The sequence below is a fragment of the Falco rusticolus genome, chromosome 8 (genome assembly GCF_015220075.1).
Source record: "Falco rusticolus isolate bFalRus1 chromosome 8, bFalRus1.pri, whole genome shotgun sequence".
In the NCBI taxonomy this organism is placed as follows: domain Eukaryota; kingdom Metazoa; phylum Chordata; class Aves; order Falconiformes; family Falconidae; genus Falco; species Falco rusticolus.
Window position 1 is genome coordinate 20,387,160 of NC_051194.1, and position 23,937 is coordinate 20,411,096.

The following is a 23,937-nucleotide window of genomic DNA, read 5'->3' on the forward strand; positions in this document are numbered from 1 at the left end:
GAGTCTTGGTCCCGTACATTGAAGAGCCCCACAACGGTCTCTGGTGGGGTATCTTCTGGCACCGGGTTCAGCAGGGAGGTGAGCAGCACCTCAGGGGAGTTGTCATTGGTATCCTCCACTTCCACCTGCAGTGTGCAGTGTCCCTCCATCTCCGGGACCCCTCTGTCATGGGCTCGCACATAGATCTCATAGAAAGGTGATTCCTCGAAGTCCAGGGCCCCACTCACCCGGACCTCACCACTGTGGGGATCCAGGGTAAAGAGCCTCCGGACAGAGTCAGAGGTGTGAACCCCAAAGGAGTACTGTGTCTCCCCATTGGGGCCCTCATCAGGGTCAGATGCATTGAGCTGGACGAGCAGGGCCCCCACGGGTATGTTTTCCGGGACTTGCACCTTGTACATGGCACGATCAAAGGTGGGTGCATTGTCGTTGACATCCAGGACCACGACTGTGATCTGCGCTGTGCCCGAGCGAGCTGGGCTTCCCCCATCCACGGCCGTCAGCACCAGCTGCAGTTCTGGCTGCTCTTCCCGGTCCAGGGCACGCTCCAGCACCAGCTCTGGGAAGAGTTTGCCATCCTGCTGCTGCTTGACATCCAGGGAAAAGTGGGAGTTGGGGCTTAGCCGGTAGGAGCCCACAGCATTGGTGCCCACATCAGAGTCCTGCGCACTCTCCAGGGGGAAGCGTGCAGCCACTGTGGCAGACTCAGCAACGCGCAGCATGCGGTGAGCAGTGGGGAAGCTCGGGGAGTTGTCATTCAGGTCCAGGATTTCCACTTCCAGGCGGAAGAGCTGCAGGGGGTTCTCTGTCACCACCTGCACCGACAGCACGCAGCTGGCAGCCGCTCCGCACAGCCGCTCCCGGTCCAGCTGCTGGCTCACCACCAGCGCACCGCTGTCCAGGTGCACGGCGAAGTGGCGCAGGTTCTCCTCTGAGCCCAGGCGCAGCCTGCGACCTGGCAGCTCCTCCACCTTCAAGCCCAGGTCCCAGGCCACGTTCCCCACCACGGTTCCCACCTCCGACTCCTCAACCACCGAGTAGTGGATCTGCCCGGAGACCCAGCCCCAGCCGCAGAGCAAAAACAAACTCAGTACTTGCCATTTCCAGGCGGGTCGCTGGAGGCTGCCGCTTTCCATGTCCATGCGCGTCCGGCCCAGGACACAGCAGGCGCCGGAAAGATGCAAAAAAAAATCCCCAGGTCTCTCTTCCACGGCTTGGAAAACAGCTCTGGGGCTCCGGCAGGCTGCGGCTCCGGCTGTCAGCCTCCCAGCAGAGGGGGTGGGCTGGGGGAGGGGAACTGAATCACAGCCCCAGCGCGGAGGTGGAAGTGGGGGGGGAGAAGTAGATCCCCCCCACCCCCACCCCGGCTTCAGATCAGCGCCCAATTGGCCGAGAGCTCCGGCCCCTCTCGCCCAGCACTGGCGCCCTGGAGGTTTGGGAAGCAGGGGCCCGAGCCGGCATCAGCCAGGCTGCCACCCCCGGCCTCCCCTCCACCAGCCTGAGTCACTTGCTCCGACAGCTCACTTCACGTTCGCAGGGAAACTGCACATCCTGGCAGCCTGGAAGCTAGGTACAAGCCCTCCCTGTGTGCTCCCCCTTCCACAATGGTGGCTTCACACTGCACCCACAGACAAAGGGCAGCTGTCATGAACACAGGCCAAAAGGCCTTTTCATGCCCAATAAAAAGGTGCTTGTTAGAGCCCTGAGGTGCCAGGGGCTCTTCTCAAACCCCTTTTCTCCTCCCCACAAACTAATGCTCTGGCCACTGCCTGTACCCTGTAATTGCCTCTGTAAGTGAAACATCACTGCCACCAGCACACCATCAGCCCAGAGACCTTGCACTGAGGCAGGGACACCCACCCCTGCCAGCACCCCATGGGTGTCCGAGGTAGTAGGTGAGGAGGCAGAGATGGGTGAGCCATTCAAAGGCGGAATGCACTTGCTCCCCACACACACCCAGCTGGACACCCCTTCCTCACCTTGGGACAAGGAAGAGATCAACCTCCACAGTACCCCAGTCACTGCAAATGCAGGGAGCCAGCCAACAAGCCCACTTGACCACCGCCAGATCACAGCATCAGGTCAGGACATCAGACTGAGATGAGGCCTGAGCCGTCCACCTGACAGACACATATGATGAAATGCCACAGCAGACACAGCTTTGCAGCCAAGCAACCTCCCAGAGGGCAAAAGCAGGTGTCTCAGCCTCCCCAGGGAGGGAGCAGAGCAGTAACTCCCCCTCTCTCCCTTTCCCAGAAGATGGTGGCAAGCTGCAGGGTGTTTGCTCAGTTCACATCCCCACAGAAGCCTTGTGCAGTCATGCCCTCAGTTCATGTCAGCGGTGCACTCAAGACCACCCTGACCTCCCCTGGGTGCATGCAGACCCTGGGGGTTGGGGTCCGCAGTGGTGCAGCAGGCAGGGGACCCAGGTCCTGCCTGGGACCCTGCTCATCCCCACCACCTGGGCCCCAAGGGGATCTGGGGGAATAGGTGACCGAGGCTGGGGGCACCCACACCCAGCACGGTGGACAGTGACAGGGACACAAGCCTTCTGGGTGAGGATAAAGACGGCACAGCCGCTGCCGCCGAGGGGCCTCCCTCTCTTCTGCAGCCCCTCCCTGCCCATTCTGAGAATCACGGGGCGGGACCACCCTACTGCCACTCTGGGAGAGACACAGCAAGGGACCTCGCGACTGGTGCAGGACGGCGCCCGAGTCCCACCTACTGCCCGCTCGGCGGGCGGGGAGAAGGCCTTCTTAAAGGGCAAACGCAGCAAAAGGCTGGAAAAGCGGGTTCCCCAGTGTCCAGAGACCTGTTTGACCTGCTTGGACGTCCTAATTCCTTGAGGGCTGCCGACGGTGTCACCAGCAGGAGGCTGTCACAGTAACCTTGACTTTGGGATGTGCCCTGTCCCCATCCCTGGCAGGGTCCCAGACAGCACAACCGGGTGACAGACATTGCTGCTGGCAACACAGAGTGCTATGCCCCAGGAATGGATTTGGTGCTGCTGCAGTGTCCCAGTAGAAGCCCCCTGTGAAGCCCATATAGTCTGGGAGAATCTGCATAGTGTCCCAAGGTAGCTCAGTCACCAAGGGGCTGGAGTAAGGGATGGGCTTCACACAGGGGATCCTGCTGTTGCTTGGGTCTGCCAAAGCCCTGGATGGGAATGCTGGCAAGGCAGGAAGGGTATGGGGTGTTTAGGGTGGAGAAGGAGATATCCCTGTTCCAGAGGGCCAGAGCTCACCCTACAGAAAGGTTCCAATCCAGACAACCCAGGGAGCTGAAGGATCACTGGAGATCCTGCAGGGTAGGATCTCTCATGGCAGGGCATGCCACCTGCCACAGATGGGGCCAGCACCGTCCCCACTGCATCGGTTTTAGGGTCTGGCCATTACCCTGCAAAGCAAAGAGGTGTATAGCCCTTGCAGGCTTGACATGGTCTGTGGCATTGGGCTGGATCTTCTGTCACCACAAAGACTGAAAATCCAGAGCTCAGTGTCAGCCCAGATGGTTTCTCACTACCGGTGTCTTTCCAGTGTAGTACTGGGAAGTAGGGAGGAGCCATGGCTAGGGCTCAGGCTTACCACCTGTCTGTTATCACCTCTTTCCACCCCCATTCTCAAATAATTTACTGCCCCCACCCCCAGAGGCATCTTGCCAGGACCCTTTGGTGGAGGGGACACCTTTGTCCCCAGCTGTAGGACAACCCACACAATGCTGAGGAACACTTGCTCCTGCAGCTGCTGCAGCCATTTGCACCTGCCACAAACCAGAACTGCTGAGCCTGAGCAGCAATGCGGAGGGGGAGGGGGCGGGGGTAGGAAAGGGAGGGGAAGGCATAAAATAATTCTGAGAGGTTTCTGCCTCCGTCTATGATTCAGCCACAGAGAGCAGGCAGCACACGCAGCCCCACGCCCATGCACAGCTTCCACTGTACCTCACTTCCGTCTGCTCCGAGGAACAGGTTGCTCCTACTCACAGCATCCCAGGAGGGGACACATTACTGGCACCAACCACCTTGGAAACCCATCAGATTTACCCCCCCTTTCACTGGATCCACTCCCCAGCCTCAACTCTGAGGATCAAAGCGTTCCTGTAATTAAAAACTCTCAAGCTGCACAATTCCCACCGGGGAAGAAGCACAGAAGCTGCCTGCCATGCGTGAATGCCTTCCTTGCTGCAGTTTGTTCAGTCAGGACATGAGACATCATCCAGACACAGCGTATTACAAATCGTGTGGGGCTTTTAATAGGGTTGTTAAACCACCACCTCAGTGCAAGACTCACCATCCTGCTCAGAGCCACAGCCCAGCGCACCAGAGCCCTGCAAGCAACGGGTTGACTGCAATCCCACCCCACCCCAAAGTGAACATCACAAAATTTCTACAGAAACAAAACCAGAACCACCAGGAGTGAAACACAAAATGAGACACGGACTGGAGGAACTGCTCTGTGACCACAGTCTGTCAAACGAAGGAACCAGCATCGTCCTTCAGCTCTGCATACTACACTGTGGGAAGTGACACCCTGGTTCCCCCTCGCTGACAGCTGGTGGCTCCCAGCCCTGTTTGCACGGCCACCTCCTCAGCCCCCACCAGGGCACGATGCAGAGAGGCTATGTTCCCCTCCCAGTGCCCCCCTTGGCTCTCACTTTGCTAAGGGAAGGAAATACCATTAGCAGCAAACTTTCTGCCAAGGATTTGCAAGTGGTTGCAAGCTGACCTCAGTCTCCATCAGTTACTCACACAAGACATACCCAAAACTGCATCCGAAATATATATATGTTCGCTAACCTGAGCAAACTGACACACTTGATCCTGCACACCACAGTGCAAATGTCAATGATACTCAGGACGACTCATATGACTACAAAGAAGACCTGTTCAGCTACAGCTTAACCACTCTTTAGAGGCAAGGCGCAACTGGATATTCCCCCCAACCTCAACCTGCTACACCTATGGCACAAATGGACCATGTCTCTGCCTGGCACTGAGAAATGCCAAGGAAGGAGCTACATTACCTCAGCAGGCATGGGGAGCCGGCCGGTGGTGCCCACGATCTGGTGGTACAGCCCTGGCTCACCATTCCTTATGGTGCTCTGGCGGCTCCCCAGGGGGCTGGAAGTGAAGGGCTTTTTACACAGAAGATCACTCTGGCGAGAGTCTGTGGTGAGATAGACCTGGTGGTAGAAATTGGGTGGCATGAAGCCACCACGCACGGCGTCAATGTGGTGGAAGGGCCCTGGTGTCCTGTACAGGGTGCTCCTGGAACTGTTGAACAGCTCCTTTGACTGCCTCCACTTGTAGCACTTGAAGATGCCCACTGACAGCATGGTGATGAAGAAAGCTGCTGACACCAAAATCACAGCCAGGATGAGATAGAAAGTCAAGTGCCTCCTGGAATCATTGGCAGGTGCCACATCAGTGAGGTCAGTAAGCACCTCCTTGACCATCTCAGCCACAGAGATGGAGACAGTGGCACTGGCGGACAGCACAGGCTCCCCATGGTCTTTCAGCAGGATGACTAGTGTGTGCTGGGGAGCATCATCCTCCTGGAGTTGGCGTGCCGTGAAGATCTCCCCACTGTGCAGCCCAACTGAGAACAGGCTGGGGTCAGTGGCCTGCAACAGGGTATAGGAGATCCAGGCATTGTACCCTGCATCTGCATCCACTGCCACCACCTTGGTGACTATGTGCCCAGCAGGAGTGCCTGGTGCCACCACATCAGTATAGGTGGCAGTGGTGTTGGGGTGAGGGTGCAGCACAGTTGGGGCATTATCATTGAGGTCAGTGACAAACACACTGACTGAGACATTAGTGGCCAGAGGCGGAGAGCCGCCATCCTGGACCTGCACCATCATGCTGAACTCCACCTGGTCCTCATGGTCCAGGGAGGTAAGCAGGTAGAGGGTGCCATTTTCTCGGTGGATGGAGAAGAGGTGGCCTACACTGGGGTCACCCTGCAAGAGGGTATAGGAGAGATGGGCATTGCGCCCAAGGTCTGGGTCTGTGGCACTCACATTAAGGATGGGGATACCAGGCATGTTGTTCTCCAGCACATACACATCATAAGAGTCCTGAGAAGACTTGGGCGCATTGTCATTGATGTCTGACACCTGCACCAGGATCTGTTTTACGGCAGACAAGGGTGGTGAGCCTGAGTCCCTGGCGGTGATAGTGATGTTATACTCTGATGCCTTTTCCCGGTCCAGAGCCGCTTTTGTTTTCAATGTGTAATAATTTTTGAGGGAGGAGCTGAGCATGAACGGGATCCCAGGGGAAATGAAGCAGTTCACCAGACCGTTGCCATGGGAGTCCAAATCTGTAACACTCAGCAGAGCTACGACCGTCCCTGGGGCTGCATCTTCAGGCACAGGGCTGTACACAGAAGTCACTGTCACCTCTGGAGCATTGTCATTCACATCCACGACTTCCACCAGCACTTTGCAATGAGCCATGCCAGGAGCAGCACCCTTGTCTTTAGCCTGTAAGTAAATCTCATACAGCTTCATTTCCTCATAGTCCAGCTGTCCCTTGACCTTCAAGTCCCCCGTGGCTGAATCCAGAGCAAAGAGTTCTCGTACCTTGGCAGGTGTGTGGCTGCTGAAGGAATAGACAATGTCTCCATTGGGCCCATCATCCAGATCATACGCGCTGATCCTGGTGACCAGGGTACCATCGGGCATGTTCTCCCTCACACTTGCCTTGTAGGTGGACTGATTGAAGACCGGGGCATTATCGTTGGCGTCCACAACGTCAATGTGGATCTGCACGTGGGCTGACCGTGGCGGGCTGCCTCCATCCAGCGCAGTCAAGACCAAGTGCAGCTCCCGTTGCTCCTCCCTGTCCAGCTCCTTCTCTAGCACCAGCTCCGCGTACTTGCTGCCATCCACCCTCGTCTGCACGTCGAGCGCAAAGTGCGGGTTAGCGCTGAGCTGGTAGGTCTGCAAAGAGTTAACTCCCACATCGGGGTCTTGCGCGCTCTCTAGCGGGAAGCGCGCTCCGGCTGCCACCGACTCACTGATTTCCAGCCTCGCCTGGCTGCTGGGAAAAACCGGGTCGTTGTCATTGATGTCCTGGATCTCCACGGCGCCGCTGTACAGCTCCAGCGGGTTTTCCACCAAGATCTCAAAGCTGAGGGCGCAGGGGGAGTGCGCGCCGCAGAGCTCCTCCCGGTCTATCCGCTCGCTCACCAGCAGCGCGCCGCTCGTCAGATCCACCCCGAAGTACTTCTTGTTGCCCCCGGACACCACCCGCAGCCGGCGTCCCGGCAGCCGCCCGAGGTCCAGCGCCAGGTCGGCTACCACGTTCCCCACCGTGGAGCCTCTCCGCGCCTCCTCGGGAATCGCATAGCGAATCGCGGCGGCAACCCAGTCGGAAACGCCGAACAAAAGCAAGAGGCTCAGTACCTGCCCCGTCGTCACCCCGCGGCTCCTCGCAGCAACGCCGTTCATCGCACAGGACGGCCGCGCCCTCCGCTTCGCCCCCCCGCCCCGGCTAGAAACCCCCAGCTCGCCCCGTCATGCCGCTGCCCAGCGCGCCCCGGGAAGCGCCGGGCATTGCTCTGAGGGCTCGGCCGTGACTCGCTCCCAGGCTCTCTGAGACCGTCTGCGCCTCATCCCGGCTCCGAGCGGGGCCGGGCCGCCAGATCCCCCCACTCCATCATTGGCCGACAGCGGCACACAGAGTCCCGGCCCATAACTGCACGGAGCGCAGGGCTGCCGCAGCCCCGCCGGGAGGGAGCGGCGGCCCCGGCCCGCGGGGCTCAAGCCGGTTGACCCTGAAGGGAGAGCACAGCCCTGCGAGAAACCCAGCTAATGGCAGCCGGGCGGGGAGAGCGCTGCCTAGATCGGGCACAGGGGCTGCGCGCGCGGGCAGGAAGGTGTAAGAGCTGGCGGAGAGGAGGACGCCAGAAAGGGTGATACGGCAACGGGTGGGGTGTCCCCCGGGAAAACATCGCTGGAAAGAGACAGCGGGAGCAAGCAGGGGAAGTGGAGCGGGCGGGACGAGGGGTGGGGAGGGTCGGCCGGGGCACGCAGGGCGCCGGGGAGAGCCAGCCCAGCCCCGGCACGCGACGCGCCAAGTCCGAGTGTCCCTCGGGATGTCGGTCCTCCCACCGAAGTGCTTGGCCAGCCTCTTCCTGGTATCCCACGTCGTCGCAGCGTCGCGCTTCTGCGTGCCACCACGGCAGCGTCACCGGCAAAACGAGACGGATGTCGTGCTGCCGAGTTAGGAGCAACCCCTCCGGCCGCAGTCACCCCCTGCCGCAGGGCCCCCAGTAGCATCGCCCCTCCAGCTCCCAATGCCACCACTGTCCCACCAGGCATCTTCCCCGACAAATCGTAGAAATCTCGGGTTAAGACGCCCTCCTGCTCTCGCCACCTCCCAGCTTGCTCCCCAGCACCTGTTTCCACCAGCCAGACGCAGGGAAATCACAGTCTGCGACGTGCCGATTCACCGGGAGCAGTTCCTGTTCCCGTGCTGGTCACGGCACCGGCAGCGCCTGGGTGAGAAACAGCCAATTCTCGGGCTGCCTGCCTGCGTTTGGGGCTGTCATGGCCAACAACTCCTGATACCTTGGATTTTCCAACGTTTCGAGCGTTCATGTGGATAAAACTACCTCAATTTGGGCATTCGTTGTCTGTCACCTGCACAACTGATCAGCTGTCACGGTAAGGGGCCCAGGATGCTTGGTAAGGGAGCACCAGGAGCTCTGTCAAAACCCGCCTGTGGCCAAGAAACACAGAGTCCAGGTGGCTTCCCACAGCCGAGATTGATAAGGAAGGGACGGTGATCTCTGGGAAATAAACCGGACTAGAGATCAGTGCCCACGTGTTCACTCGCTTACCGAGAGACAGGAGAAGGCTCCCCGCGCCCTGCAGACCTGGCTCGGAAACCTGGCTGGTTATCAGCTATTGCTCGTCGTGGCGGAGCGTCTTGTGGAAGGGATGCAAATCATCTGCACCAATGTGGGAGACATGACACCCACCAAAGTGACAGGGACCTTGACTCTGGTTACGTGTCCTTGCCCTGCACGGGCCCCTTAACTGCTATGAGCAACACGGGATCCACTCAGAGAGGCAGTATTTCTGCGCTTATATGAAGAATCAATAATATCAAATAGATCGGTGCAGCCTTTCCTCTCTTACATGCTCAGCTATTTCCTTTCCTACCAAATAATCGTTGCTGAAGGATAAACTAATTGTATCAGCTCCACTTACCATTCTCATCACCAGTCCACGGAATGTGATAAAAGTACAGGTTTCACACCGATAAAATCCAACGTTAGTCATCTAATGCTGTACTTAAATAGAATTTCGTTCTGGAGCAATTTAAAGACTAAGAAGGAAAACTATATGCTTTAGCCACTGCAGCTGCATCATGCACGTAAGTACACGATATGCTTCTATCCATTTTGGAGCGCTTCTGTAACAGACAGTATCTGCAGGCTCACAGTGCTGACAGCAAACTTCTTTTCTCATAGGACCTTATGCAACAAAATCCCAATTACCTTTCTCTTTTACATATAATCCGAAAAGAAGAAAATCCATAGCTCTCTTCGAGACAAATTTTGAAACAGTATTCAGCCACTTATTTTCTTTGAAATAAGCTCTGAATCTTTTTTCCAACCACTGCCCATTTTGTATCTTTCCCTGTTTACTCAGCAATTTGTCTAACGTGCGTATCACAATTCTTAAGGAGTTTCTCTTTGTATGAATGTGCACACAACCCCTATTCAGAGTACCTCGACCGCTTAGTCCCAGCAGCAGCGGAGAGCTGAGTACAACAAAGAGACCTCTGGAAAGGCATGGAAGACTGAACATTTCCCTTCCCGTATTTCGACTGATCTGGAGACATTACGTCTCCACCACTTTGATGGGAAGCCCGAATACGGAAGGTGATGCTCTGGAGCTCCTGAAAGCACCATTTGGCGGGAGAGGAGTGGAAATGTGCGAAAGTTAACGGCAAAGATGCCTTTCCCCTGCACCAGGAATTCCTTCGGGGAGGGGTTCAAGCCAAATCCCAGCCAGAGCCGCTCACTCCGGCATTATGCCCGGGCTCCAGAGAAGTCGCTGGCAGTAGTGGACCCAAAGCATTTTCCGCTGGGCGCCAGGCTCGGAGCTACAGTGAGGCACCAGCCCCGGCTCCCCAGACGGAGGGGGATGTTATTCCCGGGTGTAAATAAATAACTTCCTTTTGAGGCGTTCAGAATATGAAAAGAAGTAAGCAAGCAGGGGAAACAGCAGTACAGAGCTGCTGCCCTGAACAGGCCCGGACAGATCACACATTGTTATCACAGGAACGGGCTCAAATCGGGCTGAGACGATCAAACTGGACCAAGATGAAAGGGTTATCTCAACTTCGGACCCCAGGTCACCGTTGCCCAGACTCTACTCCGTGTCCACCCCACCACCCCAGCTCAGTGAAACTCGCACCTAGAGCAGGACAGACAGCAATACTGACAGCATTGCGTCGCTCCTCGGGGAACAACCGACAATTTACGGATGAGACTGAGCAGGTCAAAAGGAAGAGCCATAGTCACACACACACACCAGCACACAGCCACGCCCCCGAGCGATTCAGCAATACGCCCGGATGTAACGCTGAGCTTTGCCGGTTACCCACTGATCTCTGAGGGCAGGACAGGGGAAGGAGAATAATCACACAAGCCCACAGAAAGGGACCCTAGGACGGAAGCTCACCTGTGCAGACCTCTCGGCGCTATGAGAGTCCATCCTGGAATCAGTGTCAGAGCCGCGTTCACCAGCTAGGAGACGGTCAGACACGGCTACTGCCCCTGGTCTCAGAAACGTGAAGTCCTTCTGACCCGACTCGGAGGCTAAACACACCTCGTAGGAGTAGGGCAGGGGCAGCGTGCTGCTGCAGTAGTTATACGGAGCTTTTGAGCCCAGGCTTGAATACAGTTCTTTATCAGAAGTTAGAAAAACGGGAGGGCTCCTCGATCGTCGGCATTTAAAGAACAGTATCAAAATTACTGTGGAAACGAATAACAAAGACACGACAGCGAGCGCCGCTACAAGAATGAGGTTTAGGTCAGACACCAGCTCAGACACAGCTTCTCCATCGCTCAGCTCCGGCAGCGCCTCCTGCAAGCTCTCGGCCAGCACCACGTGCAGCGTGGCCGTGGCCGACAGCGCCGGCTGCCCGTGGTCCTTCACCACGGCCACCAGCCGCTGCTTGGCCGCGTCCCTCTCCGACACGGCCCGCGCCGTGCGCACCTCGCCGCTGTGCAGCCCCACGCGGAACAGCGCCGGCTCCGGCGCCTGCACCAGCTCGTACGACAGCCACGCGTTGCGCCCCGCGTCCGCGTCCACCGCCACCACCTTGGCCACCAGGTACCCGGCCTCGGCCGAGCGCGGCACCACCTCGAACGGCCCCGCGCCCGCCGCCGCCTCCGCCCCCGCGCCCGCCGCCGCCGCCGCCGGCCACAGCACGCGCGGCGCGTTGTCGTTGCGGTCCAGCACGAAGACGCGCACCGTCGCCGTGGAGCTCCGCGCCGGCGCCCCGCCGTCCTGCGCCCGCACCGCCACCGCGAACTCGCGGCACTGCTCGTAGTCGAAGGAGCGCTGCGCGTACACCGCGCCGCTCCGCGCCTCCACCGACACGTACGGCGCCGCGCCCGCGCTGCCGCCCGCCAGCCAGTAGCTCACGCGCCCGTTGGCGCCCGCGTCCGCGTCCCGCGCGCGCACGCGCAGCACCGGCGCGCCCGCCGCGTTGTTCTCCGCCACGTAGGCGCTGTAGGCGGCCTCCTCGAACACCGGCGCGTTGTCGTTCACGTCCGACACCTCCAGCACCAGCGCCGTGCGGCTGGACAGCGCCGGGCTGCCGCCGTCCCTGGCCACCACCGTCACCCGGTGCTCGGCCGCCTGCTCCCGGTCCAGCGCGCTCGCCGTCACCACCTTGTACGAGCCGCCCGACGACGCCACGATCGACAGCGGCGCCTCGCCCGACAGCTCGCACGACACCTGACCGTTCTCCCTGGAGTCCCGGTCCCGCACTTTCACCACGGCTACCACCGTGCCGGCCGGCGCGTCCTCGGGCACCGGGCTCAACAGAGATGTTAGCGTCACCTCGGGCGCGTTGTCGTTCACGTCCAGCACCTCCACCTCCACTTCGCAGTGCGCTACCAGCCCCCCACCGTCCCTCGCCTCCACCAGCAGCGTGTAGCTTCGCGTGTCCTCGAAGTCGAGCGGCTCCTGCAGCACGAGCCGCCCGCTCTCCGCGTCTAACACGAACTTCGCAAGCACCTTGGCCGGCAGCTTCCCGAAGCTGTAGGAGATTTGGGCGTTGGTGCCGGCGTCGGCGTCCGAGGCGGAGACATTCAGTACCGCCGATCCCGGCGGCGCGTCCTCGCGCAGGCTCGCGTAGTACCGGTCGTGCGCGAACACGGGGGGGTTGTCGTTGGCATCGGTGACGTTGATGCAGAGCTGGGCGGTGCCACTCCGGGGCGGTTCTCCGCCGTCCAGCGCCGTCAGCACCAGCCGCAGGCTCTGCTCACGCTCTCGGTCCAGTGCGCTGCGCAGCACCAGCTCCGCGAACTTGCTGCCGTCCTTGCTCTCCTTCACCTCCACCGCGAAGTACTCGTTGGCCTCCAGCTCGTAGCCCTGCAGCGAGTTGCTGCCCACGTCCGCGTCCTCGGCCATGCCCACGGCAAAGCGGGCGCCGGGGGGAGTGAGCTCGTTGATCTCCAGCTGGAAACTATCTTGCAAGAAGCGCGGCGCGTTGTCGTTGACGTCGTGGATGGCGACGTCGACGTGGAAGACGTTGAGCGGGTTCTGCACCAGCGCCTCGAAGCTGACGGCGCAGGACGGCGACTCGCCGCACATCTGCTCCCGGTCCAGCCTCTCGCTCACGTACAGGTTCCCGTTCTCCCCGCTCACGCTGAAGTATTGCTTCTCGGCGCTGAGCCGCAGCTTGCGTGCCGGCAGCTCGGCCGGGCTCAGCCCCAGGTCCCGCGCCAGCGGCCCCACCAGCGAGCCTCTGCCCAGCTCCTCGGGGATGGCGTAGCGGATCCGCTCCGGCGCCGCCCGGCAGCACAAGCACAGCAGCACGGCGGGCAGCAGCGCTCGCCCGGCCGCTCGCCGCCGGCTCGGCCCCGGCCTGCCCGCCATTCTCGCCAGCGCTCGCCGCGCTCCTCCCTCCTGCCGCTGCCCTCCCTCCCTTGCAGCCCCGCTCCGCCACGAGCGCGGGGGCCGCCGGAGGGCAGCGATCTCGGTGCCGGCTCCCCGCGCCGCCTCTCGCCGCTGCTGCCCGTGCCGCTGCCGCTCTGGCCGGCGCCGTGCAAGCCAGCAGCCCGCGGGGGCAGGACGCTGCGGCTGCGGCTGTGGCTCCAGCGCCGCTCCGCGTCGGCCAACAGCGGCACCCGGAGGCGCCACGACGCCACCGCAGCCGGCTGATGGCCGCGCTCCGCGGCGCACACCCGCTCTCGGGGGCGCTCCCAGCAGCTGCCGGGAGTCGGCGCCACCGGCTACCGGAACGCGCGATTCAGCTTTTCAGTGCGGCGAGTTTCTCACAGCCGCGGCAAGGCGACTCAAGCAGCGCTGCTCAGCCGCGGCACGGCAGTCTGGCTCGGGAACGTGTTGCCGAGCGGCGGAGGAGCGCTCAGGCTCCGCGCAGCAGAGCACAGGTGAGTACAGGTGAGTACAAGCAGGTGCACTGTACAGCGCATTTCCGATATATTCCAACAGCTTCTACTTTTGCTGCGGGTGGGATTTCCCAGATCTTTTATTTCATTTCTACGAGCTCTGAGAACTAACAGCCACAAGTGACTTTCGAGGAGAAGCTGTTGTAGACAGGAAGCGCCAGACCCCGCCTTTTGATTTGAGGAGATTCTTGTTCATATTCCTTTTATTTTACATACCTCTGAGTGTGACTGAGACCGAGGGAAAACGGTAACCCTTATTCCTTGCAACAGCACTATTATTACATGCTCAGAGTTTTACATATCACGGACATCACTACTTCTTGCTCTCGGGAAGACAGACCTGTTAAAGCACTTTTTTCAGGATTGTTTCTCTCAGCGAACGGGGTAAGTAAGTAGATCTAAGATGGACGGGCAGCAAACAGGTAGACATGCGCCCAGGATACTTCAGTTACCAGTCCGCTATTCCAGGAATTGTGAGGAGGAGTGGTATAGTCCTCCGCGGTGTTGCCCCAGGTGCATGTGACATGTCAGCTAACTTTCCCGGGACAGCCAGAGACTTGTAGAATAAAAAGGCGGCAAAAGAAGTCCAAGAAGAAAAAGTCAGAAGGACAACACTAGAGAAGGCAGTTTACCCATGACACAAACACAGGGACGTGTGCTTTGCACCGATCATACACGTATCACTCCAGGCGTGGGATGGTCTGAAAATGAAAAGGATGAAACCCTCTTGAGTGCGACATCTATGAAAAAGTACTTGATCCTCCTCAGTTCCTGTTTGTACGATAACACCACCTCTCAGCAACAATCAGGAAATCACGGAATGCAAGCCCGTCTTCAACAAGTCTTGGTTCATGACCACGGAGAAAGCAGGGCATAGTACGACCAGCTGAATCATTCCAAGCACTACACAGACCACGGGCTGAGAAACTACAGGTACATCAGATTTTGCTAAGACTCCTATTGCTCCAAACAAGACCTGACTCTGTGGATGACTACTGTGCTCATTCTTGAGATCCTGGTGATAAGTCAATTCCTGGTTATGCCACTCTTGCCACTTCCTAAAAAGGTACAAAGACATGGGCTGCAGGACTCAGTTTCTCCTTCACAAGTTTTTTCCACTGCAGTAGTTACTAACAAACGATCGTTGAGCCACAACATTGCTGTAAGAATAGGCTCTTCCTTGCCAACAAGACCATGCTCACAAAGTAGCCACCGCACTGTGCTTCAGATGCAGAGGCACATACAGGAGGGTCACCTTCCCACACTAAGCAAGTATTGACGCAGAATCTCGCCATTCCTCAACTTTTGTTGCATTGCACTACTACTGCTCACATGCATTTCAAATAACTAATGGTACATGAAAACTCTGTGTTGTAAGACAATCGTGATAAATAAAGGAACGAATTATAGACTTTAGAAAAACCTTCAGCTAATAAGCCGTTCATAATGAAAATACCTGTGCATGTCTAATAGTCCAATCCTATGAATAACGTTGGCGAGCAAGAATTTAGCATTATATCGGCATTAGGCACATTAAGACCCTGTCACTACATCCTCAGCTACACCACTACCTCTAACTACACGGCTCTGTAAAAGACACAAAGACGAACAGTAAAGCAGGTGAAGAGTGCCCAGAGGAGAGTAACGATCCCTCGGAGATTAGCCCCTCTTTGGCAGAAGAGGCTACAGGGTTGCTGCGTCAACAGGTATCTTGTGGAAAACGAGGTCATTCTCACAAAATCGTTCTAGGTACAGGAAGACTCTGGATGTGCTCACCGGCTGGGAGTAAGGGTAACGAGCCCAAAAGGAGAAAACAACCTTTCCAACCCGTAACGCTAGTAAGAATGCATGCTTCTCTGTTCCTCACACACTGTTTGCGTCGACTTTAAACACTTAGTATCGGAAAATCAAGCGCTGCTACACAAGGGAAAACCGTAAGAAACAAGCTGTAAGGCGACATCAAAAGCACAAATGAACAACCCCTCACTGCAAGAGCGTCTTGACATTTCTTGAAAGTGCCATGCTGTCTGTAACACACCCCGACAGAAATCGAGACAATACTATTTCCTAACACTTCCCCCATAGACTGAAGACCTAAGAGGCTTATAGAGTCTATAAGCACAACATTCAGTCTGGGAACATCTAGTTCTTCAACTCCACTCCATCGTTGGAAGAGCACAGCGGTAACTCACAACCAACATGAACCAACCAGCTCTTGCATATGCACGCGTATTTTAGAATTTAACACTTACCAACAAGTAATTTGCGCTCCTCCTCGACCCTCTTTCTAAATCCGGAGCATGGAGCTCACTTTTGACCCAGTCAAGGAAATTCCGACAAATAACAAGGAATTATTATCCCAGGAATGCCTGGGAATGGTCTCCTGATTAAGGAAGGCGTTTTCCACCTCCAATGTGGAAAACACACCCCATTCTGGTACACAAAATCGGCATTGCTATCACTACTGGCTGAGGAACATGCTCTGTGAGGGACTTTCACACAAGAGACAAGTACAAGACACGCCACAGCACACAGTCGCTATACGTTCATTTTCAACAATCGCTTACATCCATCCTAAATAAATGACTGTTAAATGAAAGAGATGTGTAACAAGGGAAGAGAGATAATCAAGTGAACCAAAATAAAAGACTTCAGATAAACACCTTAACTAAAACGTCGTTCACGATAAATACAATTGTGCATTTGTAATACACCTGTAAGTAAAATGTCTCACAGGCTGGTAAGAAACACAAAAAATTAATAGAACCTTTCAAATAACTACAGGTTTCAAAAGGCATACTACCTGTTCGTAACACACGGCTTTCAACAATACTAAATAATAGAAGATCAAAATATCATGCCAAGCAGATAATGGTACGAAACAAGCAATAAGGATTCATAAAAAGTACAAACTAGTAACCAGCCATAAAATTTATGCACGGGGCAGTTGACGTTCTGTTTACAGACAACCTAAAGCTACAAAACCGCATGTGCTATAGGTAAGATACGTGACCCTGCTAATAACGCAAAGTACTATTTCATAATAATGCAATACCTCCGTTCAGAAGAGCTGGTACTAAAAGGAAAACTGGTATTCTACATGTCGAGAGACAAACTGAGAAACGACCTGGCCCAAAATAAGGACAATATATCCAACAGCAGCCTCCTATACCACGGTGAGGCTGAAAAATAGTCCCACGTCCACCTCCCAGGAGCAAGAGGAACGACCACACAGCACAATGCTGAAGGAAACTTTGCCTCCTCCTAACCAAACCTCCCCACGCAGGACATGAAGACAGGAGAGAAAGGCCAAAGGAGCAGCAGAGAGATGAACGGCGAAGACGGTCCGGCCAAGAGGCACTCACCATGGGCGCGGCGGGGTCGTCGCCGAGCAGCGGCGCGGGCTCGTCGGGCGGCGGCCGGGCCGGGAGGGTGTCGCAGCAGCTGCCGGCCGACAAGCGGAGCTGGCTCTTGCGCGAGCCGGCGGTGAGCGACACCTCGTGCGAGTAGGAGTGCAGGAAGGCGCGGACGCCGTCGATGCCCACGAAGTGCGAGGCCGGGACGCCGCGCGCGGCGCCGCTGCCCGCCGCCAGCAGCTGCGAGCGGCGCCAGCGCCGCAGGCGCAGCGCCAGCAGCAGCAGCAGGAAGGCGAGGAAGAGGCAGGACACGGCCGCCACGGCCACCACCAGCCAGCGCGTCAGGCTGCCGGCCGGCTCGCCCGGCGCCGCCGCCGCGCTGCCCAGCTCCGAGAGCAGCTCGGCCACGCTCTCGGCCAGCACCACGGTCAGCGTGGCCGTGGCCGACAGCGCCGGCCGCCCGTGGTCCTTCACCACCACCACCAGGCTCTGCCGCGCCGCGTCGCGGGCCAGCGGGAAGCGCGCCGTGCGCACCTCGCCGCTGTGCAGCCCCACGCGGAACAGCCCCGGCTCCGTCGCCTTGGCCAGCTCGTACGACAGCCACGCGTTCTGCCCCGCGTCCGCGTCCACCGCCACCACCTTGGCCACCAGCGCCCCGGGCTCCGCCGAGCGCGGCGCCAGCTCCACGCCCGCCCAGCCCGCGCCCGGCGCCGCCGGCGGGTACAGCACCTGCGGCGCGTTGTCGTTCTCGTCCACGATCACGAGCCGCACCGACACGTTGCTGCTCAGCGCCGGCGCGCCGCCGTCCTCCGCCCGCACCCACAGCCCCACCTCGCGCACCTCCTCGTAGTCGAAGGAGCGCAGCGCGTACAGCGCGCCCGTCTCCGCCTGCACCGACACGTAGGACGAGAGCGGCGCGCCGCGCACCCGCCCCTCCGACAGCCGGTACCGCACGCGCGCGTTCTGACCCCAGTCCGCGTCCGCCGCCCGCACCGTCAGCACCAGCGCGCCCGCCGCGTTGTTCTCGGGCAGCCGGGCGCTGTAGCGCGCCTCCGCGAACACCGGCGCGTTGTCGTTCACGTCCAGCACCCGCAGCGCCAGCACCGCGCCGCTCCACAGCGACGGCGACCCGCCGTCCGCCGCCCGCACCGTCACGTTGTACTCCGCCACCTCCTCCCGGTCCAGCTCCCTCGCCGTCACCACGCGGTAGTAGCCCTCAAACGACTTCTCCAGCCGGAACGGCAGCCCCTCGCCGATGCTGCACCGCACCTCGCCGTTCGCCCCCGAGTCCCGGTCCTGCACGTGCAGCAGGGCCACCACCGTCCCCGACGGCGCGTCCTCGGAGATCGCGCTCAGCGCCGACCGCACAGAAATCTCGGGCGCGTTGTCGTTCACGTCTGTCACGCTGATCGCGACTTTGGCTGTGTCGGACAGACCTCCGCCATCCCGTGCCTGCACCTCCAGTTCGTACGATTCGGCTTCCTCGAAGTCCAGGCTCCGTACCACCGTGATCGATCCCATCTCAGTGTCCAGGTGGAAAATCTTTGACGCTCTCTCCGAGATTTTCTTCACTGAGTATTTCACGTGCCCGTTCAGCCCCTCGTCGGCGTCGGAGGCCGTGACGGTGAGGAGGATGGAGCCCACGGGCACGTCCTCCGGCACACGCACCGTGTACTCGGCCTGGCTGAACTGGGGCGCGTTGTCGTTCGCGTCCAGCACGGCCACGCGGATCCGCGCCGTGCCCGTCCGTGCCGGCTCGCCGCCGTCGCTCGCCCTCAGCACCAACTCGTGGAACGTCGCCTCCTCCCGGTCCAGCGCCTTGGCCAGCACCAGCTCGGGGCGCTGGTCCCCGCCGGGGCCCGCCTGCACGGCCAGCGAGAAGTGCTCGTCGCCGCTCAGCTCGTAGCTCTGCAGCGAATTCGCTCCCGCGTCCGGGTCGTGAGCCTCGGCCAGGGGAAACCGCGACCCCGGCGCTGTCGTCTCGCTCATTCTCTCTTCCACCTCAATTTCCTTGAAGCTGGGCGCGTTGTCGTTAATGTCCGTGATCTCCACGTCGACGCCGTAAACCTTCATTTCCCCGTCCACTATCACCTCACAGCGCAGCACGCATTGCTGCAGACCCTCGCAGAGCTGCTCTCTGTCTATCCTCTCCGCCGTCACCAAGTGTCCCGTCTTCCCGTGCAGGGCGAAATGCTGCGCCTTACCTTCGCAGACAAGGCGCACGCCGCGGTCGGGGAGCGCGGGCAGCTGCAGCGCCAGGTCCTTGGCCACGTCGCCCACAAACGAGCCCTTCGGCATCTCCTCGGGAACCGAGTAGCGCAGCTGCCCCCACGCCACCTCCCACGCCGCCAGCAGGACGCACCAGAGCAGGGCTCGCTCCCGCCGGCCCCAGCGCCTCCCCGCCGCGCACATCTCTGTCGCGACACCGCCGGCAGATCCCCGCCACCGCCCGCCGAAAGGGGCACGGGAACAGGCACAGGCAGGGGCACGGGCACGGCTCGCCGCTTCGGGCCCCTCCGCCTGGCTGCAGCGCGGCTCCGCACCGCGGGGACGCTCGCAGACCGCCCGGCCGCCGAGCCAGCCAGCAAGCGAGCGAGAGAGCGAGCCGGGCCGCAGCGGGCGGGGCTGCCTGCAGCGCTCCGGCCTTCCTCTCGCTCCTCCTCGGTCAACAGCGGCGCCCGCAGCCTCCTCCCGGCACTGCAGGCACCGAGCGCTGCCGAGCGCGGCCCGCCCGGCCTCCCCACGGGCAGCTCGCCGGGACGCGGCACTCGCCGCGGAGGCAGCGGGTCCCGTCCAGCGGGGATCTCCGCCGTCGCCTTCTCTCCCGCCCGCCCCTGCCTGGCTCCCCGAGACCATCCCGGCCAGGGAGACAGAGCGCGCCTCCCGCGGCTCGCGTGATGCTTCCGCACGGCAATGATGACTGCCTAACGGCCGTGGATACACAAGAATGTACATTTTTCTCGTAATACGATGCTCAGACTTTTAGTCCAAAAGCACAACCCCCACCACTGGCTTCTGTATGCCGTCACGCTGGAACGACCGGTACAAGGACAGCAAGAGCAAACAGGCTCTGCAACACAAAACACGACGTCCAGAGCGTCCCCCGGGAGCCAGAGGGATCAGGCTCATTCACCCAGCCGCCAGGAACACGCCCCAGATTAAACGCTCCGCCACCGCTGACGGCCATTAGGCGGTTAAAGGCTAAAGGGGGTGGCGGCCAGCAACACAGAACCTCAGTGCCCCACCCCCGCCCAGCCAGCCCCTGACGAGGGGCGTTACTCGGGCACCTGCACGGGCTCTGGGATTTCTCCCAGCAAGACACAGGATAGCTTATGTACATTCACATTTATCCAAAACATTCGATAATTCGATACTGATAATTCTATAATCGGTTTCAACGACCGCGCAGCGGCTTTCATCTTCTCAAAAATCACGCTGTAAGAGCTTGACGCGTGGCAGGAAAACACTCGTCTAGTTCGTGAATCTTCCCGGCCGTGGGACACAGCTTTCCCACCGAATGCTGTAGGAAGCGGCAGAAGACAAGGACGGCTGCAAACCCTAAGCCACGCGGACGAAGTGCAAGTGTGCAAATGCACTTCGTTCGACTGCCCAAGCGCTGTCGTTTTGCGTACCTCATTGTAGTCTTAGGTATGTTCTCAGGATGGGAAGACAGGCTCTGAAACACAAGAGGCGACTTTTTCCCCTCCCTTTTTTTTTGCCGTTCTACCCCTGCACTTGTCTCAGACAGAGAGACAGAACAGGGCCAGTAAGGAAGAGGGAACTACCACCCAGGAAAAAGGAGAAATAATAGCGCACAGAACTCGGGAAAATCACGCCCTGATGAAATTTATCTGCCCCCCGAATGCAGCCGTTCCTGCAGCCTTCTCCAGAAGATGGGAGGGCACCTGGTTAAAGGAGGAAACTGCTCACTGGCGGGGAACAAGCGCCGGGGTAACTGCCCCGGTCACGGCGCCACGCGCACCTTCCTGTGGGAAAGAGCATCAAGGGGCAGGCGGAGAGCCCGTGCGTGCCTCCGTTCCCTGGCGGGGACACGGCTCAGCGCTGCACCTGCACCGCCCCCGCGGGAAGCCCCGGGGAAGAGCGGTCGGCGGCTCGGAAAGGCTCGAGGGGAGGAGCGCGAGCGCGCGGGCTTACCGACCTGCGGTGCGTCGGCGTCCGCGGGCGGCTCTCCCGCGCCGGCGCTGCTGCTCGGGCTCGGCTTCCCGCAGGGCTCCCCGCCGAGCAGCTCCTCCGCGGGCAGGCTGGGCAGCGGCGGCGGCAGCCAAGCGCCCTCGGCGACGGCGCGGCCCGGCGCCACGCACAGGTTGTAGGAGTAGGGCAAGGTGCCCTCGCAGAAGTCGGCCGGGAAGGCGGCGCCGGCCACGGAGAAGCGCTGCGCGCCCAGGCAGCGCAGGACGGCGGGCGGCCCGGCGCCGCGCACCCGCGCCACCACGGCCAGCGCCACGCTCAGCAGGAACAGCGCGGACAGCAGCGCCAGCGCCAGCACCAGGTAGAACTGCAGCTCCGCCGGCGCGTCGGCGCCCGCCGCCCGCTCGCTCAGCTCCGGCAGCGCCTCCTGCAAGCTCTCGGCCAGCACCACGTGCAGCGTGGCCGTGGCCGACAGCGCCGGCTGCCCGTGGTCCTTCACCACGGCCACCAGCCGCTGCTTGGCCGCGTCCCTCTCCGACACGGCCCGCGCCGTGCGCACCTCGCCGCTGTGCAGCCCCACGCGGAACAGCGCCGGCTCCGGCGCCTGCACCAGCTCGTACGACAGCCACGCGTTGCGCCCCGCATCCGCGTCCACCGCCACCACCTTGGCCACCAGGTACCCGGCCTCGGCCGAGCGCGGCACCACCTCGAACGGCCCCGCGCCCGCCCCCGCCTCCGCCCCCGCGCCCGCCGCCGCCGCCGCCGGCCACAGCACGCGCGGCGCATTGTCGTTGCGGTCCAGCACGAAGACGCGCACCGTCGCCGTGGAGCTCCGCGCCGGCGCCCCGCCGTCCTGCGCCCGCACCGCCACCGCGAACTCGCGGCACTGCTCGTAGTCGAAGGAGCGCTGCGCGTACACCGCGCCGCTCCGCGCCTCCACCGACACGTACGGCGCCGCGCCCGCGCTGCCGCCCGCCAGCCAGTAGCTCACGCGCCCGTTGGCGCCCGCGTCCGCGTCCCGCGCGCGCACGCGCAGCACCGGCGCGCCCGCCGCGTTGTTCTCCGCCACGTAGGCGCTGTAGGCGGCCTCCTCGAACACCGGCGCGTTGTCGTTCACGTCCGACACCTCCAGCACCAGCGCCGTGCGGCTGGACAGCGCCGGGCTGCCGCCGTCCCTGGCCACCACCGTCACCCGGTGCTCGGCCGCCTGCTCCCGGTCCAGCGCGCTCGCCGTCACCACCTTGTACGAGCCGCCCGACGACGCCACGATCGACAGCGGCGCCTCGCCCGACAGCTCGCACGACACCTGACCGTTCTCCCCGGAGTCCCTGTCCCGTACTTTCACCACGGCCACCACCGTGCCGGCCGGCGCGTCCTCGGGCACCGGGCTCGACACCGACAGCACCGTGATTTCGGGCGCGTTGTCGTTCTCATCGGTGACCTCTAGCTGCACCTCGCAGTGCGCCGTCAGCCCGCCGCCGTCCCTCGCCTCCAGGCCGAAGCTGTATTTACTCCTCTCCTCGAAATCGAGTGGCCCCGCAGTCCTGACCTCGCCGCTCTCGCTGTCCACGCTGAACAACGCGCGGACGCCGTCGGGGACGTTGCCGAAGGAGTAGGAGACCCGCGCGTTGGAGCCCGCGTCCGCATCCGTGGCCCGCACCCGCAGCACCGGCGACCCCGGCGGCAGATTCTCCCGCACTCGCGCCTCGTAGACGCTTTTACTGAACACGGGCGGGTTGTCGTTGGCGTCCGTCACGTTGACGCGAACCTGCACGGTCCCGGACCTGGCGGGGTCCCCGCCATCGACCGCCGTCAGCACCAGCTCGAAGGAGCTCTGCTTCTCACGGTCCAACGCGCGTTCCAGCACTAATTCCGGTTGCGTCTTTCCACCCGGGCTCTCCTTGACGGCCAGGCTGAAGGACGGGTTGCTGCTGAGCTGGTAAGTCAGCTGCGAGTTGCTGCCCATGTCTGCATCCTCGGCCATCTCCAGCAGAAAACGAGCTCCTGGAGAAGTGAACTCTGCGATGTCGAGGTGGAGAGCAGCCTTGCTGAAGTTCGGCGCGTTGTCGTTGACGTCGTGGATGGCGACGTCGACGTGGAAGACGTTGAGCGGGTTCTGCACCAGCGCCTCGAAGCTGACGGCGCAGGACGGCGACTCGCCGCACATCTGCTCCCGGTCCAGCCTCTCGCTCACGTACAGGTTCCCGTTCTCCCCGCTCACGCTGAAGTATTGCTTCTCGGCGCTGAGCCGCAGCTTGCGTGCCGGCAGCTCGGCCGGGCTCAGCCCCAGGTCCCGCGCCAGCGGCCCCACCAGCGAGCCTCTGCCCAGCTCCTCGGGGATGGCGTAGCGGATCCGCTCCGGCGCCGCCCGGCAGCACAAGCACAGCAGCACGGCGGGCAGCAGCGCTCGCCCGGCCGCTCGCCGCCGGCTCGGCCCCGGCCTGCCCGCCATTCTCGCCAGCGCTCGCCGCGCTCCTCCCTCCTGCCGCTGCCCTCCCTCCCTTGCAGCCCCGCTCCGCCACGAGCGCGGGGGCCGCCGGAGGACAGCGATCTCGGCGCCTGCTCGGACGCCGCTGCTCCCCGCGCCGCCTCTCGCCGCTGCTGCCCGTGCCGCTGCCGCTCTGCCCGGCGCCGTGCGAGCCAGCAGCCCGTGGGGGCAGGACGCTGCGGCGGCTGCGGCTGCGGCTGTGGCTCCAGCGCCGCTCCGCGTCGGCCAACAGCGGCACCCGGAGGCGCCACGACGCCACCGCAGCCGGCTGATGGCCGCG

General features: G+C 60.9%; 1 protein-coding gene across 7 annotated transcripts in view; it reads right to left on the bottom strand.

Annotated features, from left to right (window-relative positions):
• Positions 1-23,937, bottom strand: part of LOC119151961 (protocadherin gamma-A4-like) — a 79,627-nt gene that overhangs the window by 31,304 nt on the left and 24,386 nt on the right. Inside the window, exon 2 of one of the 7 annotated variants that reach the window (XM_037396370.1) lies at positions 21,180-22,937. In XM_037396370.1, coding sequence (XP_037252267.1) covers positions 21,180-22,937 — 1,758 coding nt within the window. Of the gene's footprint in view, positions 1-1,098; positions 3,712-5,019; positions 10,677-12,267; positions 13,231-18,013; positions 20,186-21,179; positions 22,938-23,937 lie in introns of those variants that run through there. The other 6 variants (XM_037396376.1, XM_037396374.1, XM_037396371.1 and 3 more) reach the window with 6 other exon arrangements.